The 24,918-nt window shown below is 37.1% G+C and overlaps 2 protein-coding genes across 2 annotated transcripts in view; both read left to right on the top strand.

The window, feature by feature from the left end:
- On the top strand, positions 1-22,973 carry LOC139141158 (tyrosinase-like). Its single transcript, XM_070710767.1, has 5 exons — positions 1-940; positions 3,166-3,323; positions 3,605-3,688; positions 15,543-15,712; positions 17,349-22,973. Exons 1-4 carry the CDS (start codon positions 852-854, stop codon positions 15,644-15,646), a joined length of 435 nt encoding a protein of 144 aa, XP_070566868.1. The 5' UTR covers positions 1-851; the 3' UTR covers positions 15,647-15,712; positions 17,349-22,973.
- Positions 1-24,918, top strand: part of LOC139141157 (proto-oncogene tyrosine-protein kinase receptor Ret-like) — a 59,249-nt gene that overhangs the window by 5,365 nt on the left and 28,966 nt on the right. The gene's annotated exons all lie outside the window — the stretch shown is intronic.

Consider the following 24,918-nt stretch of genomic DNA (forward strand, 5'->3'; position numbering starts at 1 on the left):
ACTGTAGAGCTCGGGTGAAAGCACAAATTAAACTGTCGAGGTCAGATTCTGTTAGGATTTAAATTTTATTGTCTGAACATGTTAACCAAAGAGTAGAATGTATACCGAAAAGTACTGCAGCTATGTTTGAGTGATTTCATTCATACCAAGAGTCTTGATTGGCACTTGTATTGTTCCCAAAATCCCCCAAGACGCTTTATGGATCCAATAGATGTCTAATCAAACGAAGATATTGGATCAAGCTATTTTCCTTCAATTTACTCCTACTGATTTGTGCATTTGCATCCTACTTTTACATTATAGTAGACATATACAAACATATCGTTTGATCAGTGTAAACTATATATAATACAATATCGATAATATGTTGATAAAATACAAAGCAGGTTAGTACATTTCAACGATATTATTCAATCTTTTAAATGATGGCTGGATTTTGAAATCGTGAATTCTCGTCGGCTTCTTCAGTATACTGCATCCTTAGTTGATTCATTGTAACAAGGTGTCATGGTGCACCAAAGCCCACCAGATTAAGTCCATCAGTCGATATAAGGAAATAAATATGAAACGATTTTCCGAAGCAAATTTAAAAATGAAATATGTGTGTTTAGTCGAATGCGTGAAGTAGGTGTCGTCATATTACTTGCCTAATTAGTGATATCGTCAAAACAACATGATTGGTTTTCGATGAATGGAGGCAGAGTTTCGATTACGACAGCATGTTTTCACGGTTTTGAATTTTTACGTCAATCCAACTTTAAGGCTTTGCAGATTCCGAGAGCAAGACAGGGCTTCACGCCAATGGAGGTACTCAACTACACAACCGTATCCACCTCTACTTGGAAGGCACAATGGGAAAGGTAGCGACATCAGCAAGCGACCCAATATTCTTGCTTCATCACACAAACGTCGACAGAATCTTCGAAAAGTGGCTTAGAAGGTAAGCGTGCAAAAACTAGACTGCTCTCACGATGGCGATATCTAAAAACTTCCACTGCATTATAGGCAGAAGCGGGATTTCATGTCTTTTTTGAGTTTTTAGCTACTATAGACTATAGTCTATAGAAGCTATTGGGATGGGTATTCGTCCGGCGTCCGTCGTCAGTCTGTATGTATGTATGTATGTATGTATGTATGTATGTATGTATGTATGTATGTATGTATGTATGTATGTATGTATGTATGTATGTATGTATGTATGTATGTATGTATGTATGTATGTATGTATGTATGTATGTATGTACGTATGTATGTATGTATGTATGTATGTATGTATGTATGTATGTCCGTTTGTGAGGCGTCCGTCCACTCAAATATCTTCAGAACCACAGTATCTACTGATTTTATATTTGTTGTGTAGATGAAAAATATGATTTTGAGAAACTGGTTTTTTTAATTTTTTGATATTGTTGAAAACGGGCAAATTAATGCCAAAAAAGGTGTTTTTGGTAAAAAATCTTCTTCTTCATAACCGCTGGTCAGACAGCTTTGTTATTTGGTATACAGGTCCCTAGGGATAACCCAACTTAGATTTGTTCAAATTGTGATGAAATATGGAAATGTGTATTTTTAAGGAATTGTTTTGTCATTTTTAGTCAAAGTTTGACTTACATTGTATGTAATTCTTGTACTGTATAAACCCTATCAATTCACCCAGAAAAAAATAATTAATATGATTTTAAATAATTGAATTAATTAGGAAATTATCAAAGCCAAAATAATTTTAGTGTGGAATTATCAGAAAGTTCAACTTTTTTTGACAGTTCATAGTGATATTGAGGATTAAAACATGTAAAGGCAACTTTCCTGAATCCCAACTTTGATATATTCTGAACCACCATTTATGTTATCTAAAAGAAATTTGCTCATAATAGTTTGTCATGATAGGGTGGTCAAATAAATAGAGATAGAGAAAGTTCTAATTTCCATTTATGGTTGACTTGGTAAGGATAAAATAAGATTACTTTTTGAGGGAAAAAAATAGAGTGGTCAATTAAAAGAGTGGTCAAAGTGATAGGGTTTTTATGGTAAAGCTGGGCTGTAAGATTCCTCATGTGCTATTTATAGCAATTATGCAATCTGTGTAAACAGTGCAATGAAAGTGTAACATTATTCCTTATAATGCTTTTGATGACCTTGAACTTCTTAAGTTTCAAACATTTGTCTCTTCAGTGTGCTTTCTCTGAGTACGTACAGTCTCAATTTATTCAACAGAACTTACTAACAATGTTAATTTGAAAGTTAAAATGTGCTTGGTTAATAGGATGAAAATACTGAGATAACCAGCTCAAGATTCTTTATAACCTGACAGATATGCTGTTTTTTATGACGTAAATCTTGATTTAAGCAAGTCTTGTTTACTTTAATTAGGATGTAATTCACTCTCGTCTATTTGCTGTTATAGACTAATATAGTCTGATGAAATATGCAAATCTGTATTTTTACGGAATTTTTTTCCATTTTTGGTCAGGCCATCCTGAAATGAGCTATCAAAGATATCCACCTTCTTCATTAATACATGTGTCACACAAGGTTATTCTCAACAGAACACAGCAGAGCTCTGTCAACTGTTGAGTCGCTTGTGTTTTCAAAACCGCTCTGAAGACAGCTTTAATATTTGGTTTACATGTCCCTAGGATGACCTTAGTGAGATAATTTCATACAGTCAGGAAATACTTAATTTTGTATCCATGTCTATAGTAGCTTCAGGGACTTTGGCCCTATGTTTCTCAATGGCACAAGTCTAAAATGCCATGTGACTACATTGGATATATGTTGTGAGTATGTCAGTATCATTCCACCAAAATGATTCCATTCTTATTTTTCTCTGTAATTGTCTTTCTGTCTTCTCTGGAGTTGTGCCGTTGACCATACATAAAGAATGATTCTAAGTTTATGATCGGTCAAATTAAATCAAATAACGACCTCCCTCGGCCGTTTGTAAACCTTACAAAAGCATGAATGCAATGTTAGTTCTTTAAAGTTCAACTTATAGGCATTGCTTAAGACACGTATGATATCTAGGAGAGAGATTAGTTTTCACAACTGGAGAGCGAGCAAATTTCAGCCGTTTCCTAACTATTCGCACACTGTCTCCATTAAGAACCAATCAAGTAGCAAAGTGCTTATCAACATTGTTGTATATATTATATTTCGTTTATAAAGGCACAATTCGACAAGTGATGCGTTTCCGACAATTTCCACTCCTACGGGACACAATCGCTGTTCCTACATGGTTTCCTTCTTCCCCGTGTACACCAACGAAGAGTTCTTCAAGAAATCGGAATACTTAGGGTATACTTATGAAGACATTGATGATCAAGGTTTGATTTTGATTCATTCCACTTAACAGATTGACAGAAGTCTCGGGCATCGATAACATAATATCACTTTTTCATTGATGTATTTGTCTAAAATGTGTCTTCTGTCTAAAATCAGACTTTTGGCTGTGTACTTATGATATTGTATAGCGTAAAAAATCTGATACATTTCGGAATGATTGAGGAGGTTGCTGTTTAATGAATGAAGATAAATATATCAAGCTTCGACCGACCGACATACACATGTGAGAAAATCTAAAGATAATTATTCTGGTATTTTACAGGTCTCCCTCTCGATCCGAACGAACGAGAAAAGGAATTGAAAGCTGTCAAAGAAAGAGAGCCATGCGAACCTAATCCACAACGAAGTAAGTGCATTGATAGTATAAATGGACAATCAAATTTCATTAAGGTTTGGATTGCTGGGGGTAACAAAGAACATCAAAATAAATTTTTTACCAAACAGATTGTGCATTAATAGGCATATTAGGACATTATGAATACTACGTGCTAAGGAATTGCCGTTAACATTCCCACATATTCTGTTCTTTTGTATTTATTTACGACGGGTTATTTGGTATGCCAAATGTGTATCATTTGCAATTCAATATTTCTACTTTTAAAAACTTCATAGGTATCTTCAAATATTTAAATTATGTTAATCCTCACTTGAAGGCGAAAACAATCAAAAAATGTTCTACAGCTTGGAATTCACATGGCATTAAAAGCTTTTCTAATACCCCATAAATCAGACCCAGTTTAAGAGTTATCGAGTCAATTGGGCGTTCGGATTGGATGTTTTAGGATGTATATCACGCAAACAAATTTCAACAGGACGATATTATTAGAGACTGGACAGAAATTAATGGGGGCCAATGATTTTTCAAAATGACGCTCACGAAAAGTAATGACCCTTTAAAAGAAAGTGTTTGCGAGAAAATAAGTGACCCGCCCCAATTTTCGTGCACAAAAAACAGCCAGTGACCCTCCCCGGCGAGTCACAAGTCCTCGATAATATCTTAAATGACTTATTATTTCTCATTTGACCTTTGAACTTTCAAAGGATTCTTTGTAAACTTTCAAACAATCACTTTTATGCCAGGTTTCAAGTCGATAAAAAGGATGAGATTTTCACAATGAATAATTATATCAACTATTTGAACTACAATAGCCTATTCAAAATTAAAAGGGACAATAGCTTTAATGTTTACCTCCATCAATAGTATGGCTCGTAATTGTTGAGAGCTCCTAAAAGTCAATATTTGATTACATGTACATATAAATATACAGATAAATCAAGTTTTCTAGGGAAAACTGATTCATAGTTTGCCCTTAGACTACCATGATAAGGGAATTAATATTTTGGATAAAATTCCAACACCATATTTGTTGTTTACACTGGCACTTTTAAAGATCCAATACTAATCAGATACATGTATATCCATTGTCAAACAATTATAAAGTACAGATTAAGCTACTTTAGTACTTAAACACATTTCATAGTTTCCTCATAGACTACCAGGTATAGTGAATGAACATTTTCAGTGAAATTCCAAAATCACAATTTTTGCATACATATGTACTTGAAGCCATTCTATCATAATCAAGTACTTTAATGTCAATTATCAAACAACTTAAAATGTAAATATATTGCCAGTTTTATATTGGAAAAAATGTTTTCAGTTTTCTAATAGACAAGCTGGTAAAGTGGATCAACATTTTCGGTGAAATTCCAAAATCAATTGTTCACATATACACTTTCAAACACCCTAATATAATCAAGTACATTAATATCAATAGCTAAAAATTTAAAAATGCAAAGATACTGCTAGTTTTGTATGCGAAATATTAATTGCTTTCTCATAGACTGCCATGTACAGAGAATCAAAATTTTTGTTGAATTTCAGAAATACAACTTTGTACAAATATGAACTTGTAATCACCTTATCCAAAGCAAATATATTTGTATCAATTGTCAAATGTCCGTAAATGCACGTATATTGCTGGTTTTACATTGGAAATAAATTGTTAACAGTTTGCCCAGTAGACTTTCATGTCTTAATAGTTTTGGCAATGCCAGTGAATTTGTAGTTGTAGAAAACGAATAAAAAAGGAAATTTTAACTGAGTTTGAAGCCAGTGAGCGTCTTCCAGCTTGATCGGCCCTGACTCTGTACATATTACATGCACTCCACACTGCACAGTTCACTGCACTGAACACGCACGTTCAGCACAAAAAATGACCAGCACTTTCACGGTTCATTTTGAATTGAAAAACGATGTATTTTCGAAGGAAATGAAAAGTAACTGCATCCCTACCGTCTATATCAAACTTGAAACATCACCTTTAAATACCATGCCATTCAAAAAATCGACACGGTGAAATGCCAGAGATGAAGAAAACGGAATGTTCATGCATCGACATCAGTATGATCAGCGAGCTGTATGCCATGGTATCAGCTGATCAATACGATCATTATTGTGTCGCTAGTAGTACAGCATTCATTGCAAACGATATCAACAGAGTTCAACATTGTTATTCAAATGTTTATATTTCAATAATAATAGTGTCTATAAATTTTAATTTTCGATGGTTTCTTGAGAAGAGCTATTTTATTTCGGCGAACGACAGAACTTGACGTAAACGGGTGCTTGAAACATAAGTATCCGCTGACCTCCCTCCGAGCTCAGACATTATCTCCGCTCTGTGACGGAGCAGGTCGTATAATTTGCATAGTTCATTGCGTATGCTAAGTAGACATTGCCAATATAATCTACAAGATTTTTTCGCTTTACCTTGTAAAAGAACCTTGTTTTACGGGGTACCAGTCAACTCGCACTTTTTGCAACCCGCCCAGAATCAACTCGCCCGATTCCAACTCGCCCAATACCAACTCGCCCGATTCCAACTCGCCCGATGCCAACTCGCCCGATACCAACTCGCCCGATATTATTTTGCGATTTTATGAGTACCTGGTACGCTAGCTCTGCATGGCAGGGCTGTGTGTTTACCGGCGTTATGGCCGTATAACGCCGGTAACATGGGTAAACACACAGCCCTGCCATGCAGAGCTACTGGTACGCTTGCTGCGAATCCGTAGCCTTTGCCACTCGGGTAGCTTGGTGATTGGAGTGGAAGAACATGTCAAGGAGTGACAGGGCTCGTTTTCGCAGCAACTGGTACGCATAAAACGTTTTATTTCTAGCAACAAATATTTCTAACATAGAGAACCACAGGTGCGGCTTGAAATATGTGCCAACACGGAAAACTTTTTATTTGCGAATTTCACGTTTTGCAAATCTCTTGAAAGAATAAATTTCGGTCGGCTTCTTTACGTATAGGGATAGTTACTGCGTACTGGCTCACTTCTTTAGGAACAGCAGGACCGTCTTTCACGAGTTAGGCCTACTGGCCTGGCATGACATGAAAATAGCTGGCCTCGGGCCATCGGGTTAGCGTACATGGAATCTACAACACCCTATCTCAAAACAACGGGCGAGTTGGTATCGGGCGAGTTTGAATCGGGCGAGTTGGTTCTGGGCGGGTTGGAAAAAGTGCGAGTTGACTGTAATTCTTTTTACTTTACCAACCTTTTAGGAAGCTGAGGAAAAACCCTGTCTTCAAATAGAAAACTTTCCCCTGAAAGGAATTTATTTATTTTTCACAACCAAATACCTAATCAGTGATATTTTGAAAGTTGTACGTTACGGTCAAAAAGCAGAGAGGAAATTCTTCCGTACTGATTTCCTGTATTATTATTATTATTATTATTATTATTATTATTATTATTATTATTATTATTATTATTATTTTGTGGTTTCCAAAGCTTACATAAAACGAAAAAGACTAACATTTTGACAGGACAGGAAACGCCAGCTGAAAGCCATATTAGAGGTGTTGCTAAACACATATTTTCCGCTGCAAAAAGTTTTAATATTTTATTAAAGCTCGGCAGACAGACACTTTATGAAGTTCACAAGCTTAATTTTCAATTTTGATAAGAGAGTCAAAATTATCTCCATGGCAATTAAGCAAATATTTACCACGAAAACATCACGAGATTTCTAAAAGTTAACAGTATTTGCGAATAGAGGTCACTTTCGCAATTTCTGAACTTATTTTGTGAACACTTGTCAAGGAAGTGTTCGAAGATTAAAGAAAACTCCTCCACGGCTTTCATTTCATTCTCTCCATTCATACATTGTGACGCAAATAGTGCTGCTCGTCGAATTATGAGATAAAAAAGTTGACACAAGAATACCTTGAAAAGATTACAGTAGCGTGTAGTTGTGACACGAAAATAGTTTGCAGCAATCTGTACTATCTGAGCGCACCAGCTATGCGTCAGAACTGAGTAACCTGCACTATAACGTTAAACTCCTATTTTGTTAAGAAACGACGAAATCATCTCAATTCCAAACATTCTTCAATATGCTCACGGCTATCCATTGTCTTCAGTTTCATTTTGCTGCAATCTGCAATATCCGACAATCTATGACTCGGCTCCGAGTAACCTTCACTAAGGGACCGTTCAGTTTTTACGGCCGGGGGGGGGGCAAAATCTTGTCGCCGGTGTTCAAAAAAATATAGACCCCCCTGCATTTTTCGTGAAAAAAGATGACCCCCCCCTTTTTCAGACGAAAAATTTGATGATTCCCCCCCCCCCCCCCCCCGTTGAAATATAACCAAAACCCATATGTCAAATTTACCGTCATGGTTTGGATTTGAACTCCGGTACGCGGCACACTTTATTCGTGTAGCAGAGATGCCAGCGCACAAACTTCTCAGCCACATCCATTGCAACGTCTGTTAATTAGGACGACTTTAAGGCAATTTTGAACTTTATTTCCATAGACAACTTCTGTCCATGGACATTGTATAAAGTAAACTTTATTGGAGTGGTTCACCAAAGGCAGCCCTCCGGTTAAGAGGGTCATGGGCCATTACGTAAAGTCAACTTTATTCTAGTGGGCTACCAAAGGTGGCCCGCCGGTAAAGAGGGTCGATCATGGCCATTGCATGAAGTAAACCTAATTGGAGTTGGCCGCCAAAGACGTCTGCCCGTTAAGAGGGTCATGGGTAATACATAAAATATATTTATTGTAAGGCGGCCCGCCGGTAAAGAGGGTCGATCATGGCCATGGCATACAGTGAACTTTATTGTAGGTATTATGTTTTTGAAAATGTGGTGACCCCCTTTCCTACCGGTGAAAAAGCGATGACCCCCCCCCCCCCCCTTTGAGGATTCCAAAATTACGATGACACCCCCCTGGATTTTGCCGGCCCCCGCGGCCGTAAAAACTGAACGGTCCCTAACGTTAAAACTCCGTCTAGGCTAAAAAAATTACCAATCCGTCTCAGTCTGCAGCATCCTCCAATACACTCAGGACTCTATGAAAGTCTACACATAAGAAAAGTCAATCACTTTGCAGCTATCTGCAATATCCAACATGTAAGTGAAGGTACAAAAATTATTAAAGTCTCAGCTCGAAGCAAACTGCACTGACGTTAAACTCCGTCAAGGCTGAGAAATTACTGATCTATCTCAGGCCGTAGCATTCTCCAATACACTAAGGACTCCATCAAAGTCCACACATAAGAAAAGTCAATCACTTTGCAGCCATCTGCAATATCTGACAAGCTATGTATAGTACAAAATAATAATGTCTCAGCTCAGAGCAAACTACACCAAGGTTAAAACTCCGACAATGAAAACAAATTTCAAATCTATCGCAGTCTGTTGCATCTACAATAAACTAAAAACTGTATCTACAGTCCATACATACGAAAAGTCAATAGTTTGAAGCCATCTGCAATATCTGACACGCTATGTATAGGTACAAAAATTATAAAATGTCTCAGCTCGGAGCAAACTGCACCAAGGTAACAGTTCCGACCATGTAAAGAAATTTCAAATCTATGTCAGTCCGTTGCATCCACAATAAACTCAGAACTCTATCTAAAGTCCATGGATACGAAGTCAATAGTTTGCAGCAATCTGCAATATGCAAAACGCAGTGTGTATGGAGAAACGGTCAAAATGTCTCAGCTCGGAGCAAATTGCGGTAACGTTAAAACTCCGTCCAGGCTACGATATTACAATTCTATCTCAGTCTGTAGCATTCTCCGATACACTCAGGACTCTATCAAAGTCCACAGATACGAAAAGTCATTGACTTTGCACCAATCTGCAATATCCGACACACTATGTGTAGGTACAAAAATTAGTAAAGTCTCAGCTCGGAGCAAACTTCACTAACGTTAAAACTGTCCAGATTAGGAAATTCCTAAAACATCTCGGTCCGTAACATTCTCTAATAAACTCAGGAATCTATTTAATGTGCACCGTTAAGAACAATCTTTCACTTTGCAGCAATCTGCAATATCCGACACACTATGTATAGGTACAAAAATTAGTAAAGTCTCAGCTCGGAGCAAACTGCACTGACGTTAAACTCCGTCAAGGCTGAGAAATTACTGATCTATCTCAGTTCGTAGCATTCTCCAGATACACTCAGGACTCTATCAAAGTCCACAGATATGAAAAGTCAATTACTTTGCAGGCATCTCTAATATCCGACACACTATGTATAGTACAAAGTTATCAATTGTCTCAGCTCGGAGCAAACTGCACTAGGGTAAAAACTCTGACGATGTTAATAAATTTCAAATCTATTTCAGTCCTTTGCATACACAGTAAACTCAAAACTCTATCTACAGTCCATGGATACGTAAAGTCAATAGTTTGCAGCAATCTGTAATATGCAATACGCAATGTGTACGAGGAAACGGTCAGAATGTTTCAGCACGGAGCAAATTGCAGACTACGAAATTACCATTCTATCTCAGTCTGCAGCATCCTCCAATACACTCAGGACTCTATCAAAATCCACAGATACGAAAAGTCATTCACTTTGCAGTCATCTGCAATATCCGACACATTATGTGTAGGTACAAAATTATCAAAGTCTCAGCTCGGAGCAAACTGCGCTAACAGTAAAACTCTGTCCGGGTAAAGAAATTACTAATCTATCCCAGTCCGTAGCATTCTCTAATAAACTCAGGACTCTATGATATGTCCACCTTTACGAAAAATCTTTCACTTAGCAGCAATCTGCAATATCCGACACACTATGTATAGGTACAAAAATTTTTAAAGTCTCAGCTCGGAGCAAAATGCACTTACGTTAAAACTCTGTCCAGGCTAAGAAATGACCAGTCTATCTCAGTCCGTTGCATCTACAATAAATTCAGAACTCTATCGAAAGTCCACAGATACGAAAAGTCAATTGTTTGCAGCAATCTGCAACATGCAATACGCAGTGTGTACGAGGAACGGTCAAAATGTCTCAGCTCGGAGCAAAATTGCAGTAACGTTAAAACTGCGTACAGGCTACGAAATTACCATTCTATCTCGGTCTGCAGCATCATTTAATAAACTCCAGACTCTATGAAATTCAACGGATACGAAAAGTTATTCACTTTGCAGCAATCTGCAATATCCGACACGCTATGAATAGTACAAAAACAATAAATTCAGGACTATCTAAAGTCCATGGATACGAAAAGTCAATTATTTGCAGTAATCTGCAACATGCAATACCCTCTGCATATTACGAAACGGTCAAAATGTCTCATCTCGGAACAAACTGCACTAAACGTTAAAACTCCATCCATGTTAAGAAATTACTAATCTATCTCCGAGTCAGTAAGTAGCACCATCCAATATGCTCGGCACCCTATCTATAGTCAACATTTAAGAAAAATGCTAAGTTCCCAACAAACTGCAAAATCCAATACACTGTATAGGCCTAGGACGAGTTAAAATGTCTCAGCTCCGAGTCGGAGCAAAACTGCAGATAAAACTACGTCCAGGCTTCGAAATTTAAAATCTATCTCGGTCCGTTATATCCTCCAATAAGCTCACATCTCTCTCTAAAGGCCTGTGATACGAAAAGTCAACCATTATTGCAGCAATGTGCAAGATCCAATACGCTGTGTATATGACGAAACGGTTATAATGACTCAGCTCGGAGCATACTGCACAAACGTTAAAACTGTTAAAACTCCGTCCAGGCCAAAAAATTGACAAATCACTCAATGCACGTTCGGTTGCATCCACAATAATCTCAAGACTATATCTAAAGTCCATGCTTACGAAAAATTTAATCACTTTGCCACAATATCCGACATGCTATGTGTAATACATAAATTATCAAAATGTCTCAGCTCGGAGCAAACTGCACTAATGTAAAAATCCGTCCATGTCAAGAAATTACCAATCAATCTCAGTCCGTCGCATCCTCCAATATGCTCGAGTCGCCGTCTATAATCAACATTTAAGAAAAAACGCCGAGTTCCCAACAAACCCCAATATCCAATACGCGGTCAATATGACGAAACTTTTAAAATGTCCCAGCTCGGAGCAAACTGCACTAACGTTAAAAAATGTTTCCATGATAAGAAAATTCAAATCTATCTCAGTTCGTAGCATCCTCCATTTTGCTCGACACTCTATCTATAGTCAATATTTTAAAGAAAAAACGCTAAGTTTCTAACAAACTGCAATATCCAATACGTTGTGTAGGCCTATATAACGAGACTTTTAAAATGTCTCTATACTCGGAGCACAATGCAGATGGAAACTACATCCAGGCTTCGAAATTTAAAATCTATCTCAGTTCGTTGTATCCTCCTATAAGTTCATAACTCTATCTTAAGGCCATGGATACCAAAAGTCAACCATTGGCAGCCATGTGCATGATCCTATACGCTCTGTATATGACGAAACGGTTATAATGTCTCAGCTCAGAGCATTCTGCACTAAAGTTAAAACTCCGTCCACACCAAAGAATGACCAATCACTCACGTTTGGTTGCATCCACAATAATCTCAGGACTATATCTTGGCCCAAATTTACAGAGCAACTCACAATCTAACCCCTAATTGTGTAGCCAGTATGTTCAATAATTATATCCCTTCCAGATCACTTCGTTCTTCCAATCAGAACCTTAAAGTTCCCAAAGCACGTACACTTCTTTATCAAAACACTTTGTTGCGGGTGTGGATGAATATAACAATCTCCCCAAATCAATCATAGCTTTAAGAAATCTTGAAACAACTTTCTGTATTCTATTTACTTGTCTGATCCTTTTTCGTAGTTTTTTTGATATTTGTACTTCTGTGTTTTTCGTGTTTTCAAGTTGGTGCTGTAATATGATTTCTTTTGTCTATTCGACCTCAATGAAAAGAGGTGTTTCATCTATGGAGTTATAGAGTTTAAATAAAGATTAATAATATTAATAATATCTAAAGTCCATGCTTACGAAAAATGTCATTACTTTGCCGGAATATCCGACACGCTATGTGTATCAATGGTCTTTATTCAGTACTCTTAGGCCATCGGCCCATAATACTTGACAATATAATGTAAAGAGTAAAAACTGACAGGAAGAACGGAAAGTTAAAGAATACATTTCACATATCGTTAATTTCTTTTCTTAATTTCATTGCATGGTAAGTAAAAGCCGCTAGACATTGCTGTGTGTTTACATCGGTTGATGTCATTAATTTGAGAAAATTCCTTTCGATGGGAGTATTAAGATATATAGCAGGGATATATTTCTTCCTAAAACAATCAAAAAAAGAACAAATCATAAGAAAATGACGTTCGTTTTCAATCTCATTTCTTTCACATAACAGACAAATTCGTTCATTTCTATCTATTTTATGTTTTCTATCGGTTTCTATTCTCAAATAATGTGAAGAACAACGCAGACGAGCTAACATTTGGGCATGAGCAACAATTTTAACAGAGAATAGATACTTTTCGGCTTCAAGAGAAAATTTATACTCTCTATAGCTGGACAGTTTGTCAAGTGAACAGACTTCACTGCGCCAATTTATATACAAATACTGTTTAAAGTTATTTACAAATGTTTTCATGAAGTTGTTTACATCTTTAACTTCTTGCCTTTCCCAGACATCTTGCAAATTACTTAAATATAAAAGATTTTTAACATCTCTCACCCAAGTTTGTCTTGACCTTACACCTGAATTTTCAATAAAATACAACATCTCATAACATTTCCTTGGATATCTATTTCGAGGCATATTTAGCAGCTTAACCCAATATTTAACACATCTCTTTGCAGTGTAAAGATAGACTGGATACCTTACGTACTCGCCGAAAACTATAACATTTGGAGCATTGCTTGTAACACCAAAAAATTGCGACAGGCGGGATGCTGAATCCTTCTTGTTTATTATGTTTGGCAAAACTCCATAATTCGGAACAATATGTCAAAATGGGCAAAATCATGGTATCAAAAATCTTAAAAAACATCATGTGAAATATTCCTGTCTTTTTAGTTGCCCTCTGTATACCTGCAAGAGCTTTTCTTGCTTGTTGGGCGAGAGTTTTGGTTGCCATAGACCATTGTAGTCTACAAGAGAAAATAACCCCTAGGTATTTATAGTAGGACACAACTTCAAGTTTTACTCCATTAAAAAACCATTTCTCAGCTTTTGCAAGATATCCACCTGCTTTAAATACAACAACTTTTGTCTTCGTTAAATTTACTGACAATTTCCAAACTTTGCAATAGCAAAGACACGCTATGTGTCTTAATTATCAAAATGTCTCAGCTCGGAGCAAACTGCAGTAAGATTAAAATTCCGTCCACATCTTAGCTTAGTCCGTAGTATCGTCCAATATGTTCGAGTCTCCGTCTATAGTCAACATTTAAGAAGAAAAAACGCTGAGTTTCCAACAAAATGCATTATCCAACACGCTGTGCATATGACGAAACTTTTAAAATGTCCCAACTCGAAGCAAACAGCACTATCGTTAAAACTATGTCCACGATAAGAAATTTCAAATCTATCTCAGTCCGTAGCGTCCTCTATCGGGTGTTGCCAATGACTGGCGACGAGATGGCTTCTGACTTTTTGTAGCCTGTTTGGCCGGAAATCGTAGGCCGGGCAGACTGGACTGTGAATAACATTTATTTGTGTTAGTACAAGAGTCCCCACACAGTTTTAATTGGCTTGTCATATTGCCAAGACTGCGTCTTACACAGATCGTCATTTTGCTAATGTCTACCTTGCATGCGCAATGAACTATGCAAATTTTTGACCTGCTCCGCCACAGGACGGAGATAATGTCTGAGCTCGGAGGGAGGTCAGCGGACCCTTCTCGCTTGAAAGGTACAGTTGACAAACATACTAGAGGGTTTCGGTACCGTCGCGATATCGAGAACAAGGCAAGGTAAAATCACAGACATGGAGAAAAAAACGATGAATGAAAGTTGTGTCCGATTACAGTCAAATGCATCAGAATTAGGTGGCCGAGATGTTAGATCAACGGAGAGTCCACGTCGTCATGATTGTTGGTAGTAGCTGACCTTGGACCGAGACTTTGATGGCTCCGTAGTATATCCGTAAACACTTCCGGTCAAGGTTGATGACTTCAAGCTGCCGTTGTTGGCCCGTTTACGGCTGGTTCGAGTAGCCTTTCATGCTTGCATCGTTTACATGGCCACTGACATACATAATATGCCATGTGTCAAACCCAGTATCGTCTAGGAGTTTGCAAACGTACTGAGTTCTGTTTCACCTATACGTCAACGAAGCGAACCATGTTGTAAACAAACGTAGTAGTACAACCAGCGTATCGGACGGGGACTGCATGCTGAGCACCAGCCAGACAGACGGCAAGTGCGTGCGTGAGGACTCAAAAAATGTAATAAATCGTACACTAAGACATTATTATCAATATTGTGAACCATTGTCAAGATTTATAGTTTTGTGTATTACATGGTTTATCCGATATTTCCCCTCCTTTTAAATGCGCAGTCCGTTTTTCGTTTTCCAAAAAAAAACTTGCTCGCTGTGGGGCCGCAATGCTGAATAATGGAATACATTATCAGTAATAATGTATGGATATGACGTCACAAAATTCTCTGGTATTGACAAAGCTATAAAATAATTTTGTATAAAGAATTATATCAGTCACATATTGCCTTCTTATAGTTGTGCAATGGTGACCCTCCCAAAAAGGCATGCGTGAATTTCAAATTTCATGACCCTTCAAAATGCTTGTGCGAAAACTGGCGATCCACCCCTGAAAACCACCATCCTTTCCCAAGCGTGTTATTTCTGTCTAATCCCTTACAGTAGGCTGACAATCGTATGCTTTTCTTAATCCATCTGCTGATACAGGCATCTTGAAAACGGAACTTTTTTCCGTTGTCGGCGCAGTGTTATTCCTGGTACTCTTGGCTGTCAAACTATTGAATGGACATGATCAGATGTCACCAACATAACAGTGGATTGTCTTCTTCAAATGTATTACAGACCTCCTGGCACAGATGTTGACGTGAGATACAGCTGTATGTTTTGTTTAATACTAGATTTGGGTTTGTTACTTTGTTTCCAAATTTATCTTTTAAGTCTATACATAAACAAGTATTGACAATGACATACTACCCGCTTGTAATAGGGAATTATTCAATGGAAGTAACAAAATTGAAGTTAATATGATCAAAACGAAAATCGAAATGGGGCACGAAACACCTAACTGCAAGACATTTGTATGAATGGCATCGGGTTAAGTCATTTTATCAAGTTGGACAGAATTAGTTATGCCACGTACTGGCTCAGTACGCCAAGGCATGCCTGATAATGGCTCTTTACATTAAAAAATCACAACGCCAGATATGAACTAAAAAGGCCTCTTTGTTCACTACAGAGGAGACTTGCCCCGGGGGGGGGTAACTCCCATAGATGGCTATACGGGGAGGGTCCGCGCGAAAGGGGTCGTGTTTTTTGCACTGTTTGGTATCAGAAAGGGTATACTTTTCACGAGGTGTTGGTATGAGAAAGGGTCCGGTTTTAAACACAAACTGACATTTGTTAAAAAATCATGCTGTCAACACTGGAAACCCATGTATCTACATCCCAGATCTACCATCAAAATTTCCGCTCTGTCGGTTGGACTGTTGGTACCCCTGGTACGCAAGGCGAGTGAGTCGTATCTGTAACCGTAAGATAAACGTTCCATTTGTAAGCAGAGGAAAATACCCTCAAGAGGTCTCGCGGTATTCTATGAGATTTTACATGTAAGCATGGCAGATTAAGAACAGTCCGACTGTTCAAAGACTGATTAGATTATTATATTGTATGGTATCAGAAAGGGTAGGGTTTTTGGCTCAAAACTGGTATCATAACAGTTTGGGTTTCCTTGTTCGTGCGGAGCCCCTCCGTACTATTAGCCATGGAGTTACCCCCCCCCCCGGAGACTTGCTACAATTACCTATTGACACTACTATGCCTTTCTCGACTGTTGCCTGGCGTTCTAATTTTTGTAATATTAAGAGCCATTACTCGGACATGCCTTGACCAGTTTCTTATAGATTATTTGAATTTTGACATTTCAAGAACCAACGTCTTTGTATGCTATTACAACACTGTGAGATCAATATCTTTACAAGTTTCATCAAATGTGACGCAGTATTTCTAGAATTATCACATTAATTTGAAAAGGTCATCAAATATTACAACTAGCAATTAATTGACATGATACTGCTAGTACACTGTTACAGTACTGAGACTTCAACAGCTGTTCCATGTCTCATTTGAATTTGATGCAGTATACTACTCAAGGAAAGTTCATCAAATGTACATATTAGCAATGATTCGAAATGACACCTACAAATATCTTTGCACACTATTTACAGCTCTGGTGAATCAACATCTGTTCCACGTCTCATCAGACTGGAGTCAAATAAGTTATTGATATTTCAAGAAATACCTTGAAATATCAAAAACTGATTTGAGTGTCTTTACACATTCATATTAGATAGATACAAAGGTAATTTTTGATTCAGATTCAGAGCATGTAGCTCTGAATATCAAAAAAGTGAATCCTTGGGGGTAATTTGATTGTGTTGTGAAAGCAAGTAGCGTGCATCTAGAGACCATAGGATACCACACTGATGCCAAGTTTTTTACAAAATTGCTTCACAGGTGTCTGAGAAAAGGCTGGTGGCGGATGCACGGACGGACGGACAGGACCTAATGTATAAGTCCCTGCCGGACTTCGTCCGCTGTGGGGACATATTACATTGGAGCAACATTTGGTAGACGAAAACAACATCCGACTAAGCGAACTGTCAGCTCGAAACTACTTTATTGTCTTATCAACAACTATCAGTTTTACTGGTGAGACCGTGTGCACAAGCAGAGCTTGAAGCAGAAAAGGGGCAACATGAAAATCCATCGAGATGTGACAAGAACGGTTTCATCTAAATGCAAGTTAAGAAGGTTACAAGAACACGAAACAGCTGTGATAATTTATTACACAGCGTATAACACTGTGATAATACACAAAGTCTCTGTTGTTTTCCAAAAGATGGTCGCAGAAAACATTTCCGTTGTTCCTGATTGAACGCACGATAAAGCCACAATATCTGCGAATGTGTAATAAACCGATCTCAATATATCCTCAGTTTTCTGAGAGTTTTTCTTTTGAATAAGAACCGTTAAAGACTGAAAAGGCGTATAACACTGTCATAAGTGTCGAAAGTGGCATGTGAATTCAAACGTTTTACCATCATTTTATATTTCCCGCTATTTTCAAAAACCAATCATGGGACGCAGAAAGTAAAGATTATAACAACATACTGTAGGCCATCGTGTGGATGCATTCAAGTAAATGGCATCATGCTTATTTCTTGAATGATTACAATGTGTATGTGCACGAAATACTGCTTTTTTGTACTTTTCTATGGGGGCACTGTTTTACGGGTGCGGCACCCGTTTACTATATAACTTGTTAAAGTATGTAGTCGTGGTCCAAATCAGGCAGCAGTGATACGTCTATACATGTCCTTCAGTCAGCACATTTATACGAACCAACTTTGGTTTGAATATAAGATCATGTAAAAGATTCATATAATTCGCAGCTATTGGGGCTTTAACCAAAGCCACTTTGGCACCAGCTACAGTAGCATCACATTTCAAATGTGTGTTTATCTTAGGATAGCAAAGATTTGAAAACTTCACTCCTGTAATGACATTCCAGGATCTGTCTCTGTGTTTTCTGACACCTATTTTCCCCTATATCTTCGTGAAATGCCAAGGTATTTCAATTTGCAAAAACAGATGATTAGGGATTTCTGCAGGTGATCTCAGTGCTTGAAGTGTCTTATTTGAAGATGATAGTCTACTATTCAAGTTCAAGTCAATATGTTACTATTGTGATGAGTTACCTCATTTGCAAAACAAAGTTTTCCCTTCAAGTTCAAGATGGTATTATTGTGATTATTTTCAGCTCTGTCCATCTTCTCAGGTATTTCAAAAGTTGGTTTACCAATGATAGACAGCACGAAAACTGTCCAGAGAAGGATGTTCAAGTTCTCGAGATATTCATGGACATGTTAACATTCTCAACTTCACTGGGCTGTAGAACCACCAAATTTACAATGCGTTTACAGAGCTTACAAAACAGACGGCAGGCTACACTTGAAAAAGTACAGAAATATATAAGTATAGAAATATCTTAGTGTGTTTCTTGTCTTTTCTTTGTAAAAATCTGTAAAGACAGTATAAAATAAAGTCTTTTCGATGCACTGTAGCTTCTCAGTTGACTTTTAATGTCTCTCTATCTCACATTTCCAGTTAATTGATTTTAAAATATCGCACGTCTCTCACCGGTGTTCATTTCCTTGTTACTATTTGTCTTCTGGTATCAGATGAAGACGGCATTATTCTTTAGTCTGTTTCTGGAATTTCGGCATGTACAACTCATTAAATATGCACAGCTCTCCTTCACTGCAAGTGTACTGATGTCAAGTCCTTGTTCATTCATTACGCCGTCCCGGTTTGTCTTGATTACCAAGACTGTGTAAGGAGGGATCATCCCTCTAAGACTAAACCAAGGACGATAATCGTCATTTACAAGCAATATTTTATTTATAGTATACTGAAATATTTTGAATGTTAAACCTTTTGTGTGTGTATATATAGGTTTTGGTACTTGCAGAAGTTCACTATATTTATTTTGACGTTTAGATTTTTATGCGTTTATTTGTCCCTTTTTCTTTTTTTTCTTTTTTTTATGATGTAATATGGTATACTGTGAAGGAAGGGACTTTTCTCAGCCAAATATTAATCTAGCGTGTTGTAATATCCATGGTCTCAATGATGATAAACTTTCAGACGTGGATTTCATTAATAGAGTTAAAAAAATTGAGATTTTTGGCATTGTTGAATCATGGTCATCTGCTGATTAGCACTTTTCTATTGATAACTATTATTGTTACAATTCTAATCTTATAGATCCATGGGTGTTATTGGTAGAAACCATTTTAGAGGCATTTGTGTGTCCATTCAATATTTTTTACGTGCTGGAGTCAAAGTCCTACCAACACAGCATGGCTTTGCAGTCTTGCTGAAATTAGATAAGAAGTTTTTCAATCTTTACTTATTCATTTGTTTTGTATACTTTCCAGCTGTGAATTCAAGTTACATGTTAAGAATGAAAAAGATAGCCATATGGATCCTTTTGAATTAATTGAAAGGGATTTTGCAAACTTATCTCTCATCTGGGGAAGTTATTCTTCTAGGCGATTTTAACACACGTACCGGTTCGCTAGATGATTATATTTCAAATCATATCCCTGTTGGTGCTCAATAATTCTGATGACTCTGTAATTGCTAGAAATAACAACGATTGTGTTATTAATTCTTATGGGAGAAAATCATTTCTTTATGCACCGCAAGTAGATTGTTAATTTTAAATGGTCGTATTAATGGTGATCGTCTTGAAATGACAACTTATCATCATACCAATAGTTGCAGTACAGTAGACTATGGTCTTTTATGCTTTACATCAATGACAATATTTTCATGTTTATTATCCAAGTCATTTGCCAGATCATTGCATGATTTCATTAGGCTTTAAGTTACCTTGTTTTGTAGTTTGTACTGAAAGTAATTGTATTCAGAGTGAATTTTCCCATTCTTATTTATGGTCAAATCCAGGTCAATTTGTGCAGGGATTGAATAACCCTGTTGAAAAGAACTGTCTTAATTCTCTAGCAAGCAGAAAATATGATACTAATTTGTCTGTTACTGATATGCTGGTCAATGACTTTAAAAAAACATTATTCATTCTGCATGCAAGAATCTAAAAAAGAGAAATCACAGAAAGAGGTAAGTTAGAAAGCCATGGTATGACCATACATGTCAAAAATGAAAAAAGGAGATAAGTAATGTAGGAAAGCAACTACACAAACCCCCAAATGACCCAATTTTAAGAGGTCTTTTCTTCCTGTATAAGAAATTGTATGCTAAAACCTTGAGACATTGTAAGCGTTCATTCAGAGAGAACGCATTGTCTCTTGTTTGTTGATTCTGGAAAAAGAGATCCGAAAAAATCTTGGAAATTTGTTAATTCTTTGAAAAATAAAGACAACTCAGCTATTATTATTGTCACTCCTGACGTTTAGTTTAGTCTCTTTAAATCACTTGCACAGAAAGGTATTCACTCTCAAGATTTTGATGCTGATTTTGAAGCAATATTTAAGAGGAGACTATTAAGTGCTTTTAAGTTCTGTAGTAATGAACGTCTTGACTCTGAAATTTCTGCCAGTGAAGTGTTAACTGCTATTAGATCCTTGAAATCGGGCAAATCCTGTGACGATGATTAAATTGTAAATGAAATGATTGAGAGCGGCTCAGCTATTTTAATGCCAGCTCTACTCAAGATCTTCAATGCTGTTTTGAGTTCTGAGTTATTTCCAACTTTGTGGGCCAAAGGGTATATAGTGCCAATCCACTAATCTTAGCCAGAAGATGACACCTCAAATCACAGAGGTATTACTATCAATAGTTTAGTAGGAAAACCTTTTTAACATTATTCTGCGTAACAGAGCCAACAGTTTTATTTGCTCAGTTGCGAACAAATTGGTTTTCAAAAAGGATGTCGTACATCCGATCATATTTTTGTTTAAAGTCTTTGATTAAGTATTACAAGCGTCAAGGTAGTTCGAAGCATTTGTTTACATGCCATGTAGACTTACAGAAAGCTTTTGACAGTGTTTGGCATTTAGGGTTGTTTTATCAAAACAAGGCTTTAGTAGTAAGTTTTTGAATATTGTTAAGTGCATGTATGATCATGCCAAGTCATCCATCAAGTTTCCATCGGGTTATACCAATTCATTTCGTTCACATGTTAGTACCAGGCAAGGTTGTAATCTCAGTCCCACTTAATTTGATATTCTTTTTAATGATTTGGCTACTTTACTTCATAACAAATGTATTGATGCTCCTGTTTTGCTTGATAGAAAACTTCCATTCTTGTGTTTGCGAATGATATTGTCTTATTATCAACGTCACAGCCTTGTTTGCAGCACTCACTCAGGTTGCTTGAATCCTTTTGTAACAAGTGGCGGTTATCAATAAGTCTCAAAAAAACAAAGATTGTGATATTCAATGCCAACTTTAATCCGCATAAATATAATGTTTACATTTACGATAACAGACTAAATATTGTTTCCTCATATACTTACCTAGGTATCACTTTTATCCATCTGGAAATTTTAAAAAAGCAAGGCTTTCTTTAAAAACGAAGCCCTGCGTTATTTATTTGTTTTTATGAAAACGTTTAGAGTTACTTGTTTAGAAAGTAAGTTCAAAAAGATTTAGTGATTACATTCTGAAACCTAACGGTGAATTTGAGATTGTTCAGATGAGGAATATGCAAACACATTCTTGGTGTCAATAAAAGAGCATGCATCCCTTCTTGTTTGGGGGAACTTGGGCGTCTCCCACTTCTGCTATGTATTATCGTCAATGTGATTAAATACTGGGGTCGTTTAGAAAGTCTAAAAAACAATAGTCTCCTTCCTATAGCTTTTGAACCTTAAAACAAATTGCATGGTAAGGGTCTATCAACATTTTTAGACTTTGTTAAATCTGTCTTCGCATTCTGTAATTGTTCACACTCAATGAGAGTGAAGAATTGTAAATTGTTTACTGTTATTAGTACCGTAAAACATTCCTTGGAAGAAAAGCTTGTTGATGTATGGAAGAAAGCCATAGAAAATAATGAGAAACTAAATATTTTTTGTAATATTAAAACTGTTCTCAAATATGAGAAGAATCTGTCTCTTGTTCAAAATCCTTTTGATAGAATAGCATTAACAAAAAGAAGAATTTCAATCATATTCTACCAGTTGAAGTCGGTCGTTATAAGAATATCCTCAGATACCTTAGACTTTGTAAGTTATGCAAAAGTGATTTTGAAGATGAATTTCATTGTATTATGATTTGTCAAGGTGCACCTACACAAGGTTTAGGAGATAATTACTGTAATTCTGTTTTTGACATTCAGGCTCAGCTGAAACATTTTGACAAGGTGTCTTTCTTCAAATACATAATATCTTGTTCCGATGATTCCTTTGTGAATATTACTGCAAAGTTCTTTAATGAGCTGATGAAAGCGTATAACCTGCAATTTTGAGACGGCTTTTATTCATCTCTTTCTTGCAAAGTTTTTCAATCTTGTAATTCTTTTGTTTTATATTTTATTTTATGCCATTGTCACGTATGTATGCTCTGCTAAATAAATAACCACTAAATGCGCAGTGTCGGAGACTTAAAAGTGAAGCAGTGCAAAGAACTTCAAATTTTAATGTTTAGTCATCTAATGTTCAGACTTGCCTCTATGTATCAGTGCTGATCACATTATCTTGTCTGGTGACTGTGCTCAGTAATATGCAGTCAAATTCTGACTAAAATGGCGGTCAATACCTGACACCACTTTCGTGAGCAGCGCAGCCAGTGGTAGAAATTGTGCAAGGAACCAGACTACGGACCAGACTACGTAAGGATAGGAGCCCTGCAGTACAGTCAGGGTAACCGAGACTACATCCCAGTTTGCCAATTTACCTTCATTCAAAGATGCCTTACCTTTACTATAGAATGCTTCCCGAAAGTGGAAGATTTAAACAAGGGTCATAGTGCAAAGTGGGGCATGGGAGAAACAAATTACTTTATATTTATGGAAATTAATTTTTAATTCAAAATGGTCGCCATCCCTGTGTTAACCGTACGAGGGAAAAAATATAATTTTCGATTTTTTTTAGAACACTTTAAGATTAATATTGGTCATTGCAAGGGTACCCAGAAAGTACAAGAGACACTACATTACGAGGCAGCGAAACACTACAGAACGAGGCTAACACAAGGACACAGGGTAACCAATCACGGTACCATGAAGTGATCGTTTAATAGCAGTCACCTAAAAGAAAGGGTTCAGCCAATAATGGACCTTATAGGACCACAAACAGCAATCGCTTTCGCCAGTACATGTGTCCAGGATATAAAATATTGGTCATTCTGGAACAGAACTCTACTGTGATACATGCTAGTCGTAACAAAGTTCCAATTTTGACACAGAAACCGCTGTTTACGCACAATACGCAAGTAACAGTCGTGGGAACAGGTTTTGAGCCCAAAATCTGACTGAAATTCCGATGCGCATGTTTAGAACTTAGGCATCAAACAAAAAAGGTGACGTGATACTGTGTGAAATTAACGGTCCGAAGGGCAAAACCGTGTCATACCACAGGCGACCCAATAGGTTCTGAGTTTTTCACACTGTTTTCTCTATCATCTTCTCTTCTTTCTTCATGCTCTGAATGATCGGAATAAATAAAATAAATGGTTTATATAACCTAACCTAGCCTCTGTGACTCTTTATTTATTTTACACTCCATTACAAGGACGTATATCTCTCATACACACATGCTGTAATTAATTAGTCAACACAACTAATTATGCTAATCCGTGGACTTATCAGGGCCCGTTTTAGTAATCTTTCCTATCTTTCGCGATGTTGACCAACCCGTAAAATCCCTGATATACGTCCTTGTAATGGAGTGTAAAATAAATAAAGAGTCACAGAGGCTAGGTTAGGTTATATAAAACATTTATTTTATTTATTCCGATCATTCAGAGCATGAAGAAAGAAGAGAAAATGATAGAGAAAACAGTGTGAAAAACTCAGAACCTATTGGGTCGCCTGTGGTCATACCTTCCATTTTGTTCTGTGAATACCACACTGAGCAACCCCGCCCTGCGCCGTTGGTGTATATGGCCCGACCTAAGTCCGAACTCTGATCTAACATATCGCTAACATTTCAGACGACTTCTTGTGATTGTCGTTTTACCTCAAATCATGTGTAACACATTATGGCGTACTGTATACTGTATATTAAAACTTTGAGTCCATTGTGCACACGAACGGTTCTATAATCGCACTTGTTAGGACTGTCAGTTGAATCGCAACTCTTTCTCATCTCATCTGGTGAGGTACAAAATGTGCAATAACCGCCTCTAAATTTATATGAGAAGTAGGGAAATTAAATTATTTCGGCCTGGGAGTAAGATTTATTCTGCGATAGCGAATTTGGATGAACATCGAGAACTGGACTTCGAACTCGGAGCGAAGGGCTGAGTAGATAAAACCGACGTATTGCCACGGACGCTACTGTTTACCACTACTGAAGAGCAACCAATCAGTGCACTA

Source organism: Ptychodera flava, chromosome 9 (genome assembly GCF_041260155.1).
Source record: "Ptychodera flava strain L36383 chromosome 9, AS_Pfla_20210202, whole genome shotgun sequence".
In the NCBI taxonomy this organism is placed as follows: Eukaryota; Metazoa; Hemichordata; class Enteropneusta; family Ptychoderidae; genus Ptychodera; species Ptychodera flava.